We start from the raw sequence: 21,190 nt of genomic DNA on the forward strand, positions 1-21,190 counted from the left end.
GGCGTGCGTGTTAACACCATTACGTTATTAACGCGTAATTCAATTATCTGCCGTAAAACGCGAGCACCTTTGGAGGCTTTAAAAAAATTAAATTAAACGAGATATACTGATTTCTAGAAGCGAGGCAAAACGGTAAGCGACACGCGAAGCTCGAGCAATTTTAATAAATACAGATACTCCACGTGTCGCCGGGTTTTTTTTTTCCTTCTTTTTTTTTCTGCTCCGCTAAATGAGAGATCTGCAGTTTGGTTAATTAATTTGCCGTTGTGGTAGCGATACTTTTTATCACGTTCCATGTTGGCAAATAATGTCTTATATAATACGTGTAATGCTCGCGCGACCTTCGGGCGAGGCCTTCGAGGCCTGCCGCTAGTAAATTGAAAATAGAGGAGGCTGCATCGACCAGAGTTCTTCGAAAGGAAAACCTTGCTCTATAAATGCGCGCGAGACGGCGTCTCGTCGTAGTTTTTGCGTGTTGCAAAACACCATCGCGGAAAGAAACGGCGACGGCGGAATAAAATCCGATGTGTTTCCGAATTGCTGGACCGATCGAGAAAGGGAGCGCCGGAAGCGAAGTAGGAAATTACGCGAGATACACGTGAATCAGACAAGTGAATCATCGGCCGCGAGTTTCGACTCGGCTCTCGGGCTCGGCTCGGTCCGAGAAATGCCTGGCGATTAAAGTTACTTCATCGTCGAAATGCACGAGATAACGCGGCGAATTGATCGAGCATTATCGCGCGATGTGTTTTCACGTAGGAGCACTCGAGAACCATTTATCGGCTTGCCGTCGCCGGGCAGATCCAGCTTGTTTTTCAGCGGCACCGAGATTGCGGATCGATAAGGATCTCCGGGAAAGATCTCCGCTCAAATCGGGCGCAGTCGTAGGTCAACAATTCGTCTAATAACAGACACTGGCCTTGTCCATGTGTTGACACAGATTTCGGTGCGAGATAGCGAGCGCAATGCGACCTAGTTGGAAGGAGCGATTAAAAAACGGAATATGCGTGTGGACTCGTTAAGATATTCGCCTTCCGGTGATTGGAATAGATAAGCGGTACGGCATACGCACGTTGATTACCAATTAAATGGGAATGTTTTTCGACCAATTTAACTTCTGAGACAACGCGGGCGTCTCTCGGAAGAAGTCTTGCGAAATTATATGTATAGCGCGCGATTTGCAAAATTAATTTCTCGAAACGAAAGTGTATAATGTATAAAAATATGCTTATCACTTTTCTTTTTTTTTTTATTAAGGAAAAAAAAAATATTACATGTTACGCAACCAGGATTTATCTTTACGTTAATTATCGTCGTCGTAAAAATGCAAATTGACTTTATTTCGATAAACAGAAATTGTCTCTAACGTAATCTATGATCGTTTACGAAAAGAACTTGGTAAATGCCAGAACAGCGTTTCGTCGGCAGACGTTGCGTCAAATTGCGTCAGCTCGGCCGTATTCGAACACGGCCGGTCACCGTCGGTACCGCGTGGCCAATGCAGCCACGTGACCGCACCCGGCGTACCCCACGTGACAGTCTATCATATGATCGTAAGGTGTGCGTCGTGTTGTTGCTGCGCGGCGCGATAAGTGAGACCGATACGCGTTATTCGCGACCGTATAAAGCAACACGAAGCGCAGTGGGCCGGCGTAGTGACCATCTGGATCATCGCCATCGAGTCCGACGTGCCTCGAGACCGGAAACCACCTAGACTTAACCCCGACGTGGAGGCGGAACAGCATCTGCATCCGACTAACATGGCGGCAGAAGACAAAGCGAGCTCGTAAGTACATCACGACTCATATGTTTTCGTGTCATTGCCCTACGCGAAACCGGGATTTGAGACACCCGCGGGGACACGGCGAGGACCCTTCGCCTCGCCGAAAGAGATCCCTGTAGCTCTCGATAGACATCTATCGCGGCGATCCCTTCCCTCCCCCGAGTTTACGTCACAGGCGACCGGAGCCGCTTTCGAAATCACGTCGAATCGGTTTCCAAGTGTTTACGGTTTCCCAACAGTCGGGTCGATCGATGGAGTAGGTCGCAAAGGCGCGAGACGAGGCTCGTGTCCCCGCGACTCGGGCCGCTCGGATTTTGAGGTTACGTGCGCGGTCGGGCGTCCGCGCTCCGTTAGGAACGGCGGTAACCTTTGGACCCTCTGATAACAGTACCCGCGCGAGATGCAAACGACAGGGGAGACTCGCCACAAAGGCCTCGCCGCTGGTAACGTCGCGTGGAGTAGGTCAAAAGCGATCGCTGGCCTCGTCGCGTTAATTAATTCAAACCTTTGCAGCGAGCAGCCGCGAGGCGACGGCTCTCGATTATTTTTGCCGGCCGCGCGTCGGGATTTCACGAGGAGAATGTAATCCCACCGGCGCTGTGCACGCGGGCTCGTGTTGTCGGGCGACGTGACGCGCTCCTCATTTTCGCGGCGAGCAGAGCGCTCTTCGCGGTAGAACGCGAGCGCTTAAGAAGGTTTCTAGGTCGGCCGACTCTTTGCGCGTGGATTTTAATGGCACGCTGTTTACGTTCGCATTGTTCGTAATTATGCCAGGGCACGCCGCTGCCGGCCGGCCGCTCCGCGCGATGACGCGGGAAGCGGAGGCCCTCTTTTTCGCATTCTTTACGTAACGGTTCCCGTGAAATACGACGGTCAACTTCCCCGCGAATTTATTTATAGAACGCCCGCCGATATCAACGACGTCGTCGGTGCCTTCGCTTCCGAAACCTGAACGTCTCCTGAGATTATTTCGCCGTATTACCGGAAACTTGTATACGCCGCGTCACGCAATTCTTTTTCATTTATTATTATTTTTTTTTTGTATTTATTCCGAAAACATTTGACGCCCGAAAGTTTAACGCGAAGAGCCCACCAAGTCGCTCCTGCTCCAGTCTGTTTCTCGATGACGTAACTGGAGTAGAACGGGGTTCAAGGTACCATCCAACTCTTTCCTTTCTCGCAGCGGTTGTGCGATATCGCGCTCGTGGTAAACAAACTTACGGCTCGTTATCGGCGTTGTTTGCGGGCCCCTAAATTTCGTGTCGCCCGCTGCTCTTTCAGCGACATTTTTACGTAACGTTAGCGCCAACAACGCGCTCTGTCCTTCTCGATAAAGTGTTATTTGTCTGTCTGTATGATAAGAGCGCGATTACAACATGGTTAAAAAAAAAAAAAGAAAATAAAAATATATATACATATATATTTATGAGTCGCAAGATTTGTGCGAACGTGTCAAACGCGAAACGACGTGAAGCAAATGGTGTCGTTGAGGAAAATCGTAATCGCTTTGCTCACCGCGATTAGATAACTGCGTCGAGTTTTTCTCCTTAGCTGAAAACATGACGCGTATCGATCTTACGTACAACGCGTGCAACGTTACTTTCCGAAATAATTCCGCGGAGCAGCCCCGGTGTCGTCCTGATTATTCAGCTGCGTAGATTGCTTACAAGTTTCTCTCAAACGCGAATTTTATTTGCTTCATTATTTTTGCTCGCCAGAGCAAACGTAAAAATAATCGAGTAATTTACTTGTAAAGCGCTGTAATGCAAATGGATGAATCAAGCCGACAGCTGACGTCGTAAAAGTAGGAATAAAATCGCCAGTAAATCGTGAAAAGAAAGCTGGATTTAAAATGAAAAGAAACGAAAAGCAGATTCGACCTTAATTTAAAAAAATGAAAAAAAAAAAAAAGGGAAGGTGCGTAAGCGCTTCTTACGCGCGACGTTACTCGCGTCGAGGAAAATTGTACAAAAATATTACGCTGCGAACGCACGTTGCACACGATTTTTCCCGCTTCCCTCCGGCTTTTTCTCGCGCTCGTTCGTCGTTTGGCTGTCACCGCCAAGTTAAATATAATTTTCGCGTAGACGTGAAAAGTGACGCGCGGTCCCGCATGGCCAGCTCGGCACGCTCGCGGAATTTGGGGAAGCTCGAGCGCGACAAGGGACGGCCAACGGGGGTTGCAGAAGGGTTAAGTATAGCGTGTCCGGTGGTACACATTGCCGCGCGTGTATCTCGTTAGCGCTCCCCAAGTCGCGTCCCCGCCTCTGCGCTTCGCCTCGACAGAGAACGTGGTAGTAAAGCAAGAATTGTGTCAGTCAAGAGTCCCGCGAGTCGTCCAATGACACGCGGCTTAAAATACAAGCCGAATACGTATACGCGAGGCCGCACGAAATCGCTGCTCTCTTACTCTATCTCTCTGTCGTACCCTTGCGAGAAGCGGACGTCGCGTCTTGAACGTTCTATTTACGACCACGCTGTGTAATTACTAGCCGCCGAATATCGAGCACGTTGTCTTACAACGCGCGATCTTATTACGGGCGTCACGGGGACCTCCGTTCTCTCGTCAGTGAAATACGATCCTCATTCAGCATTGCCTTCGAAATTTTAGTCTCCAAGTCCCGAGATAAAATGGATCGCTGTTGAATGTTTAAAATTGAAAACATTCTCTTCTTTGCTTTTTTTTTTCTTTTTTTTAATTTTTTTATACCCAAGTTATTCCTATGCACACGAGGCTTATAAGTTTCGTGACGTAATTCTTGTGAGTCATGTAAACGTTAGCGCTCTAGAACCGCTATAAAATAGAGGCATATTGATGAGTCAAACGGGCGGAGCGGCCAGCGCGTAGCTACTTTCTTTTTAGAAAGTTTTAGCGATGTTATCGGGAACGGAGCAATTATTTGCGAACAGTGTATCGCAACGTTAGCTTTCGTGTTAGCTTTATTCGTGATTTTTAGCAACAAAAAGAAAATTTCGAATTAAAATTTCAATGCGGAATCGGAATATTTGTAGCTTTTCTCATTAACGTGATTAATTAATTAAACGAGATTATTTTTTTTTCCTTTTTCCTGTATAATTTGCTAATAAAAGGATGTGATTTCAGGTGCGCCAAAGGACCTCACTTTTCGCGGCATGGCGAGACCTTGAAGGTCCCTATGTCCCTTTTTCGCGATAATCGCCACCGACTCGTTTCACGTCTCCGAGAGAAAGGTACTAGATCGGACACTTTCGTCGTTCTTCAAGGCGGCGTAAACGTTCCCTTCAACGACACGGACATAAATTGGCCCTTCAGACAGGTGAGTATTAGCATGCGGTTATGTTATGCTCGTTGTTAGATCGATGGAAACGCAATCGACTCGGGTGCTTCGAAACGCCGGCGTATCTACGTAATAATTTATTCAACAAGTTGCGCAGGAAACTCATTTCAATAGGCAATATAAAATAAAAATTAATTTATTATTTCTTTTTTTTTTTTAATACAAATTGAAATGCAAAGGATTTCTTACAGTAACAAACAATTTTTTCATATAAATGATTTTTACTATTGCATTTATAAAAGAATAACTGGTTATTAAACTTTATTTCGTTGTTTACATTGTTTTTTTTTTTTCTCGCCGTAATGTCTTGGAAGTAAAAAGCGAAGTTCGCGATTCAGCTTGTGAGGGAATTCCGAAAATTCAACCGCAATTACGCGGTCTGACTTTTACAGCTATTCACCGCGTGTCTCCATTGAAATAACGACCGTGAAGATAATTGCACTACGTCGCAAAATATTCGATGTACCCGTGGCCATCAGCGTGAGAATTAATTAGATTTATTTTGAACAGATATATAACACCGGGGTCGCAATTAAGTACGAGTGAATTTCGTGAAACTTAAATCGCTTATCGCCATATGGCTGCGACTGTTAATAAATTAGTCACCGATAAGATTTGCATGATGAGCGTACGCAGTTGCAAAAATTTACAGCACACTAGTCCTATCTTAAAAAGTTGGTGCGTTACGCGTAAATTCGCTTATAAGAAAAGGAAGAAAAAAAAAAAAAAAAAAAAAATTCTTTAATTATTGATTAATTAAATTTAATTTTTTTTTTTTTTTTTTCTCTTCCTTTTCTTATAAGCGAATTTACGCGTAACGCACCAACTTCTTAAGATAGAACTAGTATTAGTAAAGACTGAATGGAAGAACAATCGCGTAATGATACATTCGCATAATTACGTAAAGAAGAAAAACTTCAAAATAAAATTATTTATTATCAGCGCGTGGTTGTTGCATATTGCAACGTAATGCGAAGCGTATATCGAGGAAAACAAGTGGTAATAAACTCAGCTAAGAATAATCGTTGGCGTTTTCTTGCACTAAACTTTTTTTGCGACTCAGTAGTAAAATGTTTTTTTTTCTCTTTCTTTTTTTCTTTTTTTTTTTCGGAATTTCCGCACGTCCGCCTGACTGACACCAGATAATTTTACGAAGTGCGAAAGTCAAATATTATTATCTGCCGCGTTTTATCGCGCGATAAACATCGGGTTCTCGCCAAACAAGGCGACGCATACTACGCGTATGGCTTCGGCGTGATATTTTACTTCGCTCTTATTATTTCCTACCGGTGGACGTAACGCGGTGACCCGCGTACTTTGAGTTGAACTTTCACATTTTCCGAGATTGATTTAATTTCCGCGGTAAAGCACGATGCCGCGGCGGCAATGATGCAGCGAACTGGAATGCCGTGGAAATCTTTCTATCAAGCTGTCTCTGGCAGTTGACGAACTCTCGGTCCTCGCATGAATAACTAACGACTCCACGTTGGATTACTCCAGCGGACGGAGTCGGCACCGAAAACACGTTCTCGTTAGGGCGGCGCGGGTCGCTGAAAATCCACGATCCGGTCGAGACACGCTCCCGGCTCGCAGACGGACGCTCTGGCAGATTGCCTTTAAAACCCGCTTTGCTAGAACTAAGGTACCGTTCGGCCGGCACTCTACAAAAACGCACGGCCGGCTCCTGCCGTTCATCCGTTCGCGCGCACATCCGAAGCCCGCCTCGTAACCCGCGCTTTGTTTAGCGTTTGACCGTGAATTTTTCACCGGGCCCGCGAGTAAAATCCAGTTCCTCGGCGGCAGGAACATTAAACACAGGTTACGTTAAACGCACACACGTGCCCTCCATTTCCCATCTGCCGCACACTTTCGTCTTGTACTCGCGTTTGCATCTCATCTCACGACTCGCGCGCTATTAATTTTGCAAGGGGATATGAGCGCGAGGAAATCCTTTCTTTTCTTTTTTCTTTTTTTTTTCTTTCTCTCTCTTTTCCACGCTCAGCTTACCAGGTGCATACGTTGAAATTTATTCCGGCTGTATTCCCATGTGAAATGCACATGGAACTCGAGCCGATTGTACTCGGCGAGCTTTGTGTGCGCACAGGTGGCCGCTCGCGTTGCTCGGAATTTGTTCGCCGAGATTACGGCCATTGTTACGCTCGGTTAGCATTAAAGAATAACGCGCCCGCGCTTTTCGCGCGTACAACTTGACCTTTCCGCGTGTACAACTTTAATTCGCGCACCGCGCCAGCGGGGCATCTCACTAAGGTTTAATGCGACATGTATATTACATTCGGCGTTTATCGTGGGTTGATAATCGTGCATGTTCAGCCACACAATTCACGACCCAAATTGCCTCTCGCCTATGAGATTATTTTACCTTACGGTAAATTCGTACGGTAAACTTTTGCGCGGAAGAAAGGTGGAAATTACAATGGCGATAAAGTCAGATCAGACAACATCGTTGTGGTTTAGAGCCATCGCTCGCGAAAAGAAACCGAACCGAAACAAATTTTCGAGACGATCGCTCGATCGCGATTGCAGGATTCATTTCCTGCTTCAGTTTCTATTGGCTTTTTTTTTTTTTTAATACGCTACGGCCTTCCCGGCGTGAACGCGAGATTATTACCGGAGGTTTCCGACCGATTCGAATTTGTGCTACGCTTGCGTCACTGTCGATGTTCCCAGGCGAGTTCGTGCGCTTATGTTAGAGAGAAACGTACTTCCATCTCCGTTCACTTTCGAGTATCATTTCCAGCAACTTCAACGTAGAAACGTAATTTACTTGGGAAATGTAACTTATATTTTTTATTATTTACGAAATTTATTATTCAACATTTAATGACGCGGATGAAAAAGTTGTCGAGCAGGAGCTTCACGAAGTACATTTTTAAAAGAACTCGTCGCCGGCCACGTCCAGGATTTTAGCAAAGAATCCCGCGCGCGTGCAGTGAAAATGACGCTCTAATTTCTAATTCGGACTCGTATCTTTGCGCGCGACACGCTCGACGCTCGAAACGACGTGCACTCGCGCTGAATTCGATATCGCGGTGCTATTGTGCGCGACGTCGCGATCAATACGGGACCCCCTTCGTCACCGGATTCTTTCTTAATGCAGCTGCACATTAATCCGTCGTCGTGTTCTCGGATGCGTTTCTGGCTGTCCGCCCGGTACATGCGCCACTCTTAGCGTACGGTGATAACGATAATAGCTCTGAAATGGTTCAACGGATTAGTAAAATAGTATTTAAAAATACTTGCCGCGAGAGAAGGAGAGATTATTTTAATCTTCGGGAACGTTTTATTCGCGCGCGACGCGAGAGGAAAAGATTAGCGAACAAGGTCTGGAAAATAAAATAAAAAAAGAAAAAGAAAATCGCGCGTTGACTTTATATAAAGACAGCTGCGGTAAGGCAATAGATATTATTCCTGCTGGCTTGCAAGATGTACCGCGCTATCGCGCGGCTGTATATCTATATATACATACAGAACTTCTTTAAGATAATACCTGCTGGCTGTGCCGAGAGCGCGTTGACCTGATGCCTGATCGTTCTCAAGATGTTCTCTCGTTCTCTCGTTCTCCCGTGCCCCGTCCTCGTCTGCTCACGGCATCGGGCGGAAACGAGAGCCGGTGAGCGGTCTGAAACGGCGAGAGTGAGACGGGCCAGCTCTTGAACCCAAACACAACGAGGCGCAGCGCGTTACGGCTCGCGCGGGCTCCGCGCACTCGGCTCATTTCTCATCGCTTCACCCTTGGAATTCCGATCTGCCGGATTTTTCGGAGCCCGCGACGACGACGGCAGCGGCGGCGAAGGCGACGCTACCTCCGCCAATGTCGCCGAGAACGCGACATGGTAGCGTCAGGTATATTTGTTCTCTCCGGTTGCACCTGTCTCGTGCTTTTTTTTTTCTTTTTTTTCTTCCGCACACGCTTTATTCGTTTTCAAATCCGAGTCGTTGGTTGGAAAATACAAATTATTTTTCCGCTTAGAAATTAGTTAGAACCGAGGTATTGTTCGGCTCTCAGCTGAAGGTATCAGTCGAAAGAACGCACCTTAGGTGCCCAAAGCAAATAATGTCTCTCCATTTGACGCTCCTTTTTTTAATCGCCATTGTTAGACTCTTACAAAAAATTCGGCTTGAATGTCCGGGTCCGGACCAAGGATGGAAGGACCCGGAGAGATCTTTGGGAGACGTTTACGCGCGACGGGTTCGGCTGTTAAAAACGGAAAGCGAGCGCGGCGTTTCCGCCTCGGCCGTCGCAGACGCACTCGCGCGATCCTGTTTCCTGCGCGAGCTTTCTTAAAGCCGCCGGGAAAATCCGAGAGCCGGGCGTGAGAGATCGCCGCGGAGAATCCGCCGCGGTATTTTTATCGCGCTTGAAACGAAAAAAAAAAGGGGGAAGATAGGAGCACAAAAGAGCCAGCCCGTGAAAGCGGAGAGAAATTCCGCCTGCCGTGTCCGGCGATCCGTATCCTTGGTCCGTGAAGGTGGCTGGTGACTTCGCCCCGCGCGATTACGAAAGGAGGCGTCTACGGGGAGTTGAGGAAACCCTCCTCGACGACTAGTGTACCTGGCCGTCGACTCGGTGACGTGACCCCGGCGGTGTTTTCTCAAACCCGGCCAGCGGCGTGCCGTCATCGCATCGATCTCTCACGTAATATCGCGTGATGACCTATTTGCGCGATGAAGTTGGGCGGAATGAATATCAGCGTCATTCGATTTCGAGAATGGAACTCGCCGGTGAACGCGAAGGGTTGAGGAGCGGGCGGAGGGGTGAAAAACCAGCGGGCGGAAACAGCAGTAAATACTTACTGTTCCTCATCTCGGAGCGGCCGTTCTTCACCTCGATTACGCAAGCGGTTATCGATTTTGTAATAAAAGAGAGGCGCTTATCACGTATGCGCGCGCCTCTCGCTGCCCCCTTTATTGTCTCGCTATCTTGGCGAGCTATTTATTTACGCCTTGCAATTTTTATGCCGCGGGACTATACATATATATGCATCGCGACGAAAGTACGCCGGGCAGCGATATGCCGGTCGCGCGTATACTATTTCCAGAGTTGGCTATTTAAAGAGGATATCGCGTCGCTATTATTACGCGACGTTCTTCTTTCGCAGCCACTTTATTATTCAACCGGTCGCGGCTGCGACTTCCGCGCTCCTTCGCAGCACGCTTGTATGAAAGCTGTTTGTTCTTTTTCCTAGGAGTCTTTCTTCCAATGGTGCTTCGGCGTGGAGGAACCGGACTGTTACGGCGCCATCGACGTCGTCACCGGTGCCTCGATCCTCTTCGTGCCGAAACTGCCGGCCGAGTACGCGATCTGGGAGGGCAAGCTGCACACCCTGGACGAATTCAAGGAACGATACGGCGTGGACGAGACCCGCTACACCGACGAGATCGCCGCCGTGCTAAAGGGAAAACGAGCGCAACTCTTGCTCACGTTGGTAAGTTGCGCCTGGGAACGAACAGACGTTCGCCGTGGGTTCGACGCTTTCCTGCCCGCCTTCTCTTCAGATAGAAAAGAGCACTCAGCCTGGGGATAACTCGAACCCGTGGACAAGCGCGGATTTTCCCAATACCGGGCTTTTCTCGATTTCGGCTCGATTAGAATCATTCGTTTTCCCGTTTCCGGCGTGAAAGAAGTCGGGAATTAATTAATAAACGTAGACAAAAAAGATTCAAAGGATGGTTGAGAGGGATCCTCAGGTTGAGCACCCGCCTCCACGTGCATGTGTGCGTCCCGCAATGAGGCGATTCGCCGCGGCGTTCCTTGTGACGTTTACCTTCGCCTCCTTCGTGGCTGTCTGCCTCTACAATGTGTCGAGAAAGTCACGTCGTCCGGTCTGCTCTTGCGAGACACCGACCGCGTCTTCGTATCGCCACGCTCTCCCTTTACCAAACATTCGACGTACGCGCATACGTGTGAATTTTTGCCGCATTGTCACCTCCAATTAGAGGCCCGTCGCATCGCGCGACGCTCGCGTTTGTCACGACGACGGCAAGTGTGTTTGCCGAGGCCGGGGGCATCGCCTGATGCCTTTTGCCTGGGATGACTTACCAGTCCTGTTTCCCCGTCGCGCACGCCGCGCGCAGATGGGAATTGCAAAAATCCCGCCGCATAATACCTCTCCTCGTGCGAAATACCACATGCATGCGCTCGCGCGCGTTTAAATGCCGCCCTGTTGCTACGCGGATTAGAATTACGGTGGATTTAGCAGAATCCCAGAACGCATTCCTCACGCTGCGACTATACGCACGACGCGTTCCGTCTGCCAAGTAACCCGTGTATGCAAATCATCTTACTTATTTGATCGACGCCCATATTTTTTTCTTTTTTTTCTCTCTCTCCTTTTTGTTCCTTCGTTTTTTCTACTTGTCGAGGGAAAACAGACGGGGAAAAGACGAGCGGCTGCTTTGTCCCGCGGTGTCTCGCGCGTATTTCTCGTCTCCGGTGAGTTTGCTTACGCACGTCCGGAGGGCCGATTTACGTCCGGCTTATTCTCGGTCCACTTCATAGTTCGGAAAATCACGGTGGGAAATATAAATAGCGAGCGCGGCGCGCCGGCCGGGGACGCGCGGATTGTAAAAGAATGAAAACAACACGGCGTAACACTTTTTATCCGTGGCTTAACGACGCGACGAGAGCGTAATGGTGGAAACATCCGCGACCTCGCCTGACTTACAGACGCATAGATCAACGGTATAGCTTCTCGTCAATGACAATTAACATATACGTATAACTGGGTGATCGCGCGGGTTCGAGCGACCCGAACCATGAGAGTGCATTACGTGAAACGACTTATCTGATAGCACGCCGCCGCAAATAGATTTCGCGTCACGAAGTCCAAAAGACGCGGCCGGCTTCGTATTGATTGCGGCCGACATTGCGGAGGAATACTCTATTTTCAGTGAGCCGAGCTGAACTTTCCAGCGCGTGAACTATAGATAATTCATCCTGTTGATAAACAAGTCGGTCGATGGTGCGCTTTATTCCGGAAAAGTAATTTTTTAAGCTCGCGGGAGGCCGAGTTTTGTCCCCCCGAAGTTTGCGTATCCACTTCGAGCCGCGCGGCCGCTCGCGTATCGAACGTTTCTCTTTAGCCGATATCTATCTTTCATACTTTTATCTGGAAGCATAGTCTTAACCGTAAAAAGGCGAGAGGGAAATATTTTATAAGGTGATACTCTGCCCGAATAATAGAACGTTCGAATAGCGCGGCGTTCAAATAGAATAGATTATTCGGACAATGGAGGCCTCGGGCAAAGTGGTTCTATTTGTATCCGCATCAGAAAGCATGTGGCACGCTTACGATTCCTATCCAGATACTATTACGAACGTGTTTGATATTCGAGAATATATTTTCATATATGCAGTATATATTTTTTTATATATAAAAAAAAATTCTTAAAAAATTTTATTAAGTTCGAATGATAGTTAAACATTTAAGTACATTAATTCAAATGCATTGTCGCAACTTGAGCGTGATGTAAGCGACTCGTGTGCTGTGATTACGGGGATATTCGGCACATTCGCGGAACTAGTTTCGTTAATACACCGGTTACGCGGGAACACGCAATTCAGGCCAATTTGGAGCAATTCAGAGGGTTTCACGGCGCGCATTAAGCGATTCCAGAGACGTTCGTATGGTTTATGCGAAACCAGGAAATTTCCAGAGGCCCGCGTGCGATAGGAAACGACGATGTTTCTAGGAACGCGCGATTGTCGACCGATTTGCGCTCGTTTAGCCGCGCGCGCGTTGTCTATGTAGCGCATGCTACTCGTCCCGCGTCCGGCAAATTGACATAGAGCCGTCAGTGTTTGTCTAGCGCGACCGGATCGATGTAATGCACGAGCTCGCCGATGTCGTTAATGCACCGCAATAGCCTGCGAGGCAGGTCGTTTAGAGTGCCGCTCGTAATGCCGACTGTATCGAAAATCGATTCGATCGCCGCACGTAGGTCTACGCACGAATTCTTTAAAACTTCCCGAAACGACGTTTGCGACATGCGGCTTCTAATATCGCAGTTTTTCCATTTCGAGGTGATCTTCGAATCGCGATCCGCGCGAATGAGCATTTCTCTTATTTACTCGGACCAGTCCGCGGACTGGTCCGCGTGTTAGCACGTAGATGCTGAGTAGCTTTCAGCGAGTACCAGGTAGGGACCTTGAATTTCTCCTTATTATTTCCAGTGTCGCTCGATAAATCGAAATCCACGAAACCCGCCGGAAGGAAAATCAATATTTAATGTCTTCGCAGAATGTGTTATTTTGCTGAAACGCGGCGGGGACGGCGGGCATGAATAAGAGATGGAACGACACCCGGCGTTCACCGCCGCGATCGTTCTGCATTATTCCGAAACGTCGAAAAGTGAGAGCGTACGAGATCGAGATCGACTTCTTCTCACGGGACGCGTCGAAGCTCCTACGTCATTTGAACGCGTGCTATAATACGACCGGCTCGATTTCTCGGCTGATAAATTATAATAAATTCAGGCAGTTTTTTCGTCGCGCTTACTCATGTTTTTTTTTTTTTTTTTTTAATGTCTTATCTTGCAAACGAGTCATCTCCTCAAATTTGTATTTTTGGTAACTCGTCGAGTTTGCCCGTCAATTTGTTGCCTCGGAAATTGACAAATCGAACCACTTATGCATTTCGTCAAATATAATTCTGACGCAACGTCTCATGTAATCGAGATGTTCTTTTCATATTTATTTCAGCGCTACGTTTGACATTCAATCTCCGGTCTGGTTTATTTTCGACGTAAGATAGACGATAATCAAATCGCTCAGGAGTATGATAATTTTAATCACTCGCGCCTTAAGCATAACTTTTTACGATACGATTAAAATCAAGATATTTGTTTCGCCGGTAATGAGATGAAAGTGTGTGTTACTAATTACTGTAAATTATTGTTAATTCCGAGAACGTTAATATGAAATTATGCTCCTTGCGCTTTAATCATTAATTATTGCTGCGTGCTGTTTGAAAACAATACCCGGTGAGTTGATTACCGCCCGACAATGCGATATCCATGCGTGACAAAGTTAATTTAATGGCCGATAAACACGAATGAAAACAAAAATGATTCATACCGATCGGAATAGCGCAACCAAAATCGTCACGTTTTATCGCGCGCATGTATGTACATTAAAAAGCAGATATGGCGTTGGCTGCGACGACGGCGGTTAGCGTACATGATTTTCTCCGTCTTTATCCTCTTCCTCGGCCGCCGGAGACGAGGGAGGTAGTGGTGGGTGCCGTTCCCCCTCAGTCCTCTGTAACCGGTGCTCCGCAACATATCTACGCGCGCACTTCGTGTGAGATTCGACGCATACCACGATAAGGTTACATATGCTAGCCGCCGTCGCCGCGGTTAACATCATATCTGCCATTCAGTGTACATACATTCTTCGTACGCGTAAAAAAAAAAAAAAAAAAAAAAAAAATAAAGACCGTCGCGAGATACCAAATTTTCCTCTCGGCTTTCGATTTTCCGATTCAAACGAGTCGGCTTCATATTCATCCGTGAGATCGCCGTCGTCGAAATTGGTACGAGCTCGTCGAATTTAACCCCGATACCTCCGGTCTGGCGCATATGCACGGAAGGCTCGTTAAAATTCCTTTACCTCCCGGGTCTTGTCGTCGCGCGTGTAGCCGCCGGATCGATATCGGGTTAGAAATTTATGATAGACCCGGCTGATACGCGGGGGCATCTGCATGGCAAATGAGACGAGTTCGGGAAACTGTCCGGGTCGCGTAGCATTACATCACGATCCCGGGGTGGTCGGGGCCGCGGGATTAAAGGCCCACTCGTAACCCTCGGCGGAAATAAGCGCGGGATGTAATCCGTGAGTAACAAGACAACCTTTCGTGCCCGTGCGGTATCCTCGTGAAAGAAGATACATGGAATCGTGTGCGCGCACGTGCCGCAGAATAAAATGTTTAATTATAGAGCTAGATAAGGTTGCCGCGCGTTTGACCTTTGTAAAATGTATTACACGAAAAAAATATCGCTGAAAGCTCGCCGATATCGAGCCCCGCGAAGATGTTTACACGCGTCGTTGAATCGAAGAAGTTTCAGATAAGTGGGCCGCAATAGGCCACGATTTTTTTATTTCCGCCGGCGCGACACGCGATCGCGAATCGCCGTGTTATCGTCAGGAGCCGCGACGATTACGCGTGCAACTGCATCAGGAATTTATTTTAATTCTCGCTCCGGCGACCAGCGGGCTGTCGCGATATAGTTGGTCTTTACATTACCCCCGCATTGACAAATACTTACAGAGCGCGAAAGCGTGAAACTTAACGTAAAGAAACGGGGTAACGAATATAATTTTTTTTTTTCCCCCGTACTCTCGCAAAGAGATTCGAAAATCGGCTTTGAAGAAATAATTGAGATAAAACGGAAATCGTGTTCCACACAGCGATACCGTTCGCGGCTCTAATTATGATTGCGATGCAAACACGGTATCACCGTCGCATATTTTTTTACGCTACCCGTCGCGGTCTTTCGCAATGTTCAACGCAACAAATGCTGAGCGTACGCAATTCGCCGAAGCGGTAATCGCTATTTAGCCGACCAAACATTCCATCAGCGAAAAACGATTATCGTTCTCCAATATCGCGAGCGTGCGTAAAAAGTGCGCCCGCTAATTAGCGTCATTATGCAGGTGCGCGCGAGTAACGTGTCAAAATCAGTTTTGCGCAAGGGAACTACAAACGTTCGCGAAAGAGAAAGAAAAGGTGTCCCGGCGTACATACATGAAACGCGTACGAAACTTTATGAACTCTGCTTGTCGCACGAACGGGCAGAGCTTTGACATGATATATCGCAATGAGGAAACCGGCATTTCAGAGTATTACGCCGTGGCATAATTTAACGTGCCGATTAATCGCTTCGTTAATGCGTGACGCGTTAAGAACTTACGTGGATGTTATCGTCATGCTTGAAATACATAACGTTATCACGCACGTATTCCCTCGGCGTTAGAAATCGATTCGGCGCGGGGAGAAAAAAAAGGGGAGGAAAAAGAAAAAAGGAAAAAAAACCGTTTGTCCCGCGTTTCCGGCCGGACGAGGAGCGCTTTCTCCATTATTCCGACCAGAGCCTGAAAATTACGTAAGCTGCTTTGCTTTTACTTTGACCCGCACGGTATCCCAGCGTCACGTTTGCCGCGAGCTGCCAAACCCACGACGATCGTTCCTCATTTTTGCGCATTGCAGAGCGGTAGAAACAGTGATAGCGGACTGCTGAAAGACGGAGCGGTTTTCGACGGCATCACCGAGTAAGTGTGCGCGACGACCGGGGGGTTGCGATTGAATTAAAAAAGTCGAATGGAAACTTATGACTTATCTGTGCTAATTTTTTTTATTGCAGATTTCGGGTGGACAGCGAGACCCTGTACCCGGTAATATGCGAGTGGTGAGTGTAATTTTGGTTTAGCTTTAATTTAGTTAGACTTCGCGGCTCGCTCATTAGCTCTAAATGACTGTAAGCGAACACTGCGTGATTAAAGCGATGCGTTAGAGTACATATACAATAATAAATAATGAACGTAAATGCAAAATGAAGTGCGACTCGTGTCGTTACTATAGTTAAAAAAAAAAACAAAAAATAGGCACGCTAGCTTTTGTTAGCTTGGATTTTTGTTATTTATATCGCGCATCGATTGCGTGCTTAAAAGAATCAGTGCCGCCATCGGAGGTCAGTTCTCGGAATCATACGCGTCGCTACATCGGTACACAGCCCCTGACACAATTCCATCGAGTTATGACACACAATAATTTTAAATTCTGCTTTCTATTTGACGCACGTAAATAATAATAATAAAAAAATAATTAAACGAGAGTTTTCCGCACGGTGCGTCAGGCAAATGTGACGCTTTACCTTTTTTTGACGTGACGCAAACATGAAGATTGGAAAAAGCCTTTAGACGTTTCTCCAGGAAATTATTAAATATCCAATATCGAATATAAGCTAATAAAAAAAGGTAAAAAAGAAAAAAAAAGTTTATTTACAGACGAAATATGTTTTGAGATCGCGTTTGCAATTATAGATGATAGCCTCGGGTCAGGGAAACTTCTTTGCAAAAATATTTGCGAGAGCCCTCGGCTTGACTTTCAAATTTAAAACGAGATGGTTCGAGTCAAGTGCGCGCGACCACGGCGGCGTGGAATTGATCCAGACGAACGTCTTCGTGCAAGAGGGTGCGCGCATACGAGAGGTCCCCTTGATAGTTAAAAAGATCACCAACGTCGACGCTCTTCTCACCCCGCGTAACGCCACTGATACGTCGAATAAAAGTAAGAAACCCACGGTGATTAACAAAGGGAATATTTCTCGTTCCGCCGGCGCGAGCGAAATGAAAAACGGGCTCTTGAAACACACCATTTGCATCGAAACCAACGAGGATACGGCGATTCTTTACTCTTCCGATATCGACTGCTTGAAAAGCGCGGATGTGACACGGGTTTTAGAAGCCATCGACTCGGGAAACGACATACTGGACGAAGAAGCCTTCTCCTTGCTGGAGAACAGAATCGCGAACGAGATAAATTGCCGAATCGCGCTTCAGAGTCTGAGGAAGATGTTGAAATTGGAAAACGGGTGGTATCGGTACCGGAAGCTCTCGTCGACCGTCGGACCGGAAACTGTTAACAGGGACGCGATTTTGAGACAGCTTGTCAGCTTGATTGCCAAGAGTCAAGACGGCGAGACGGTACTGCAAGGACTGAAAGCGCTGAAGAGAGACAGTATTAGCCCGTTGACGAATATATACAAAGACCGTATGTGTGGTGAAATTATGATTAGGGCCGCGGACGGCGAGCTGAGCGTGTCGCAGTTAATTAGAGCGGTGAGAATCCTCGCTAATTATGGAAATTCTAAATACAGATGCTGCATCGACACGATGTGGGTAGCTTTGGCGTACAAGGAGCAAGACATTAAACCGGATATTCTGGTTCCGTTATTCAGATCGCTGAAATACTTTCAGCGAAGCAGGAGCTTGGTGCAGATCATTTTGGAGAAGAAACTGTCGGAGCAGTGGCTCAAGCTGACCGGCTCGCAGATGGCCAGCATGTTGAATTGCCTTTACGGGAGAGAATCTTCGAAGGAGTGTTTGTCAAGTGCCAGCAAGTGGGCACGCGTTAGTATGACTACTTCCTCCGAGAGCGACCTCGTCAATTTCATTGGTGGCTTGCGCACAAAGAGATACGTTGATGAAAATATAGAACAAGCGCTAGCGAGATACGCCACGACCAAAGGCACCGAGATGAGAGATCCTAATTTGATCGCCGCCATCGTGGATTATTGTAGAGATTTACGAGTTCGAAATCCGTACGTCCTCGCCGAATGTGGAAAGTACTTTATAAAACACGGAATAAAAATTCCGCCTACGCTATTGTCGCCCATTCTCGCGTCGTTTGGATTCCTGAACGTTCAGCCTCCGAACCCGGACGAATTTTGGAAGACGTTCGACGAAGTGATGCCCGTGAAGTTCTCGCATTTGAAGTTAAACGACGCGTTAGACATTCTCCTCTCTTGCACATACCTCGAAAGGTATCCTCTTAAACTTCTGGATAAAGTCTTCAGCTCGTACTTCGTGAACAAGCTGCAGACTCGACGGGACGCGTTCGTCGTCGATCGACTGAGGAACAAGTTGAAATTATTCGACGCGACCATGTCGCTGGAATGCAAAGATTATCGCGGCAGCCCGATCAATCTCGACAGAAACGCGAAGTCGTTAGGCCTGGACGTGAGAATCAGGGGTATTATCAATAAAATATACAGGCCGCTGGCGCACGTGGTGGGCGGCGAGCACAAATTGAGCAGAAGCGTGGTTTTGACCAGGCTGCCGCTCATAAATTTCTACATATTGGATATCCTGGTGCACCCGCTTTTAAAATCAACTCCAGTTTTCAACTTGAACTTGCATAAAAAGAGGAACGTCAATACCGTCGTTCTAATCCGCTTGCCTGAACACTATTGCTGGAACACGCGATTCTTGATAGGACCGCAAGTAATGAGAAAACGTCAGGTCAGGAAATTGGGTTTCCGAGTTGCACATTTAGATTACGCGAAGCTGGCGGACCTCGTAGATCAGGACGACAAATTGCTATCCTATTTGTCACAGAGTCTGGACGCCGCCGAAGACGCTTTATAAATCGTTTTGCACGTGACACGTGTATTTTACGGATGAAACAGTAATAACGTAGTTGTATTTATATACTTCTTTAACAAATGGCAAAGCATTGTATTCTAAATGGAATAAACGTGTAGGAAATAATTTATAGTTATTCTCGTAAGGTGAATATATGCGTGCGCGCGTATGTACGTATAAAAAGAGAGAGAGAGAGAGTGTTTCTGTAAATTTTCTTTTTGCATTTTGCAGCCGGGTAATAAAGTCACCTCAAGAAATTGAAGTATTGCGGTACGTGTGCGACGTAAGTTCGGAAGCACACAAGACTGTAATGCGCCGTATGCGTCCTGGGACTCCGGAGTACAACGCGGAGGCTTGGTTTCAGCACTTTGTGTACGCTAAGGGAGGATGCAGGCATGTGTCTTACACATGTATTTGCGGCTCCGGACATAATTCTTCGATATTGCACTATGGTCACGCCGGTGCGCCAAACAATAAGGTCATACAAGATGGAGATATGTGGTAAGATTTTATCTGGGATTTCTGCAGTTGAAATAGTTGCTACAATTCTTTTTTTTTTTTTAATTAAAAAAAAAATTTTTTTTTTATTTTTTTAAAATGTGTACATACATAATATTGCGTGTTGCATTATTTGTCTAACAGTTCTCTTTATTTATTGTACAGTTTGTTCGACATGGGCGGCAATTATTGCGGATACGCGGCCGACATCACGTGCAGTTTCCCGGCCAACGGGAAATTCACCGATGATCAAAAACTAGTCTACAACGCGGTGCTGAAAGCGCGTGACGCCGTGATCGCCGCCGCGAAACCAGGAGTCGTCTGGACGGACATGCATCTTCTGGCGAATAAGGTCGTGTTGACGTCGTTAAAGGAAGGTGGATTGCTCGTCGGCGACGTCGAGGATATGATAAAGGCGGGCCTGAACGCGGTGTTCCAGCCTCACGGCCTCGGCCATTTGCTGGGATTAGATGTGCACGACGTCGGCGGGTATTTGCCAGGACATCCTGAACGTCCGAAAGCCGCGGGTGTAAATAAGCTGAGAACCGCGCGTACGCTACTCGCCGGAATGTTTGTCACAGTGGAACCAGGCTGTTATTTTATAGACTGCGTAAGTGTAGAAATCGTTGGCGAATATTTTGTATATAAAAAAATTTATTTCTAGTTAATATTTTCGCATATTTACATAAAATGGTTTTTGTTATAGTTACTTGACGCAGCTCTCGCCAATCCGGAACAGTCGAAATTTTTCGTGCCGGAACAGCTGCAAAGATTCCGTGGTTTTGGCGGCGTTAGAATTGAGGATGACGTTCTCATAACGGAAACCGGAGTGGAAAATTTTACAAAAGTCCCCCGCACGTAAGTTTATTTATTTCGCACAATAAATATACGATAAAGGCGAATATTATCGCACAATTTTATATTTCAGAGTCGAGGAAATAGAGACATTCATGCAGATTGACCGATCAACATGATTCAGCTTTCGAGGATTTAAGAAAGCGACAAAAAGAAGAGCTGAACAAAAGTTTAAGAATAATACGTCAATTAATTTTATAAGTGTATATGTGATAAGAAAGTATTATTTCTCAAACAAATAATTTTTTAACGAAACTATATTTTTTATCAAATTAAAATTAAAAAAACTATATTATTAATTAATCGTAAATATGCTAAATGAAGCGCGATATTGATACTTTGTATGTGATGCAGCGTGTCGATGTTATAATATGTCCTTACATCGATATTTCTACGTCTAACTGCAAAATAAGATTTTTCAAGCCCACGCACTCGCACGTGTAAGCTTTTTGCGTAATGGCTTAGGTAAATAGATTTAGGATCACTGGTAAAAGTTATTCGTTCCTCACCAGAGTAATGTTTATTTCAGAGTAATCTTGGCGCCTTATGACGGTAGAACCGAACACGGTTTTA

General features: G+C 46.6%; 2 protein-coding genes across 2 annotated transcripts; both read left to right on the top strand.

The window, feature by feature from the left end:
- The first annotated feature begins 1,419 nt into the window (after positions 1–1,419).
- On the top strand, positions 1,420–21,110 carry Dip-c (dipeptidase C). Its single transcript, XM_070664699.1, has 9 exons — positions 1,420–1,786; positions 4,887–5,079; positions 10,308–10,547; positions 16,329–16,390; positions 16,483–16,527; positions 19,496–19,765; positions 19,928–20,372; positions 20,469–20,620; positions 20,691–21,110. The coding sequence occupies exons 1-9, from the start codon at positions 1,761–1,763 to the stop codon at positions 20,734–20,736; spliced, it is 1,479 nt and encodes a 492-aa protein (XP_070520800.1). The 5' UTR covers positions 1,420–1,760; the 3' UTR covers positions 20,737–21,110.
- On the top strand, positions 16,554–19,486 carry LOC139107254 (uncharacterized). Its single transcript, XM_070664697.1, has one exon. It carries the CDS (start codon positions 17,162–17,164, stop codon positions 19,265–19,267), a length of 2,106 nt encoding a protein of 701 aa, XP_070520798.1. The 5' UTR covers positions 16,554–17,161; the 3' UTR covers positions 19,268–19,486.
- Positions 21,111–21,190: the final 80 nt, after the last annotated feature.

Source organism: Cardiocondyla obscurior, linkage group LG12 (assembly GCF_019399895.1).
Source record: "Cardiocondyla obscurior isolate alpha-2009 linkage group LG12, Cobs3.1, whole genome shotgun sequence".
In the NCBI taxonomy this organism is placed as follows: domain Eukaryota; kingdom Metazoa; phylum Arthropoda; class Insecta; order Hymenoptera; family Formicidae; genus Cardiocondyla; species Cardiocondyla obscurior.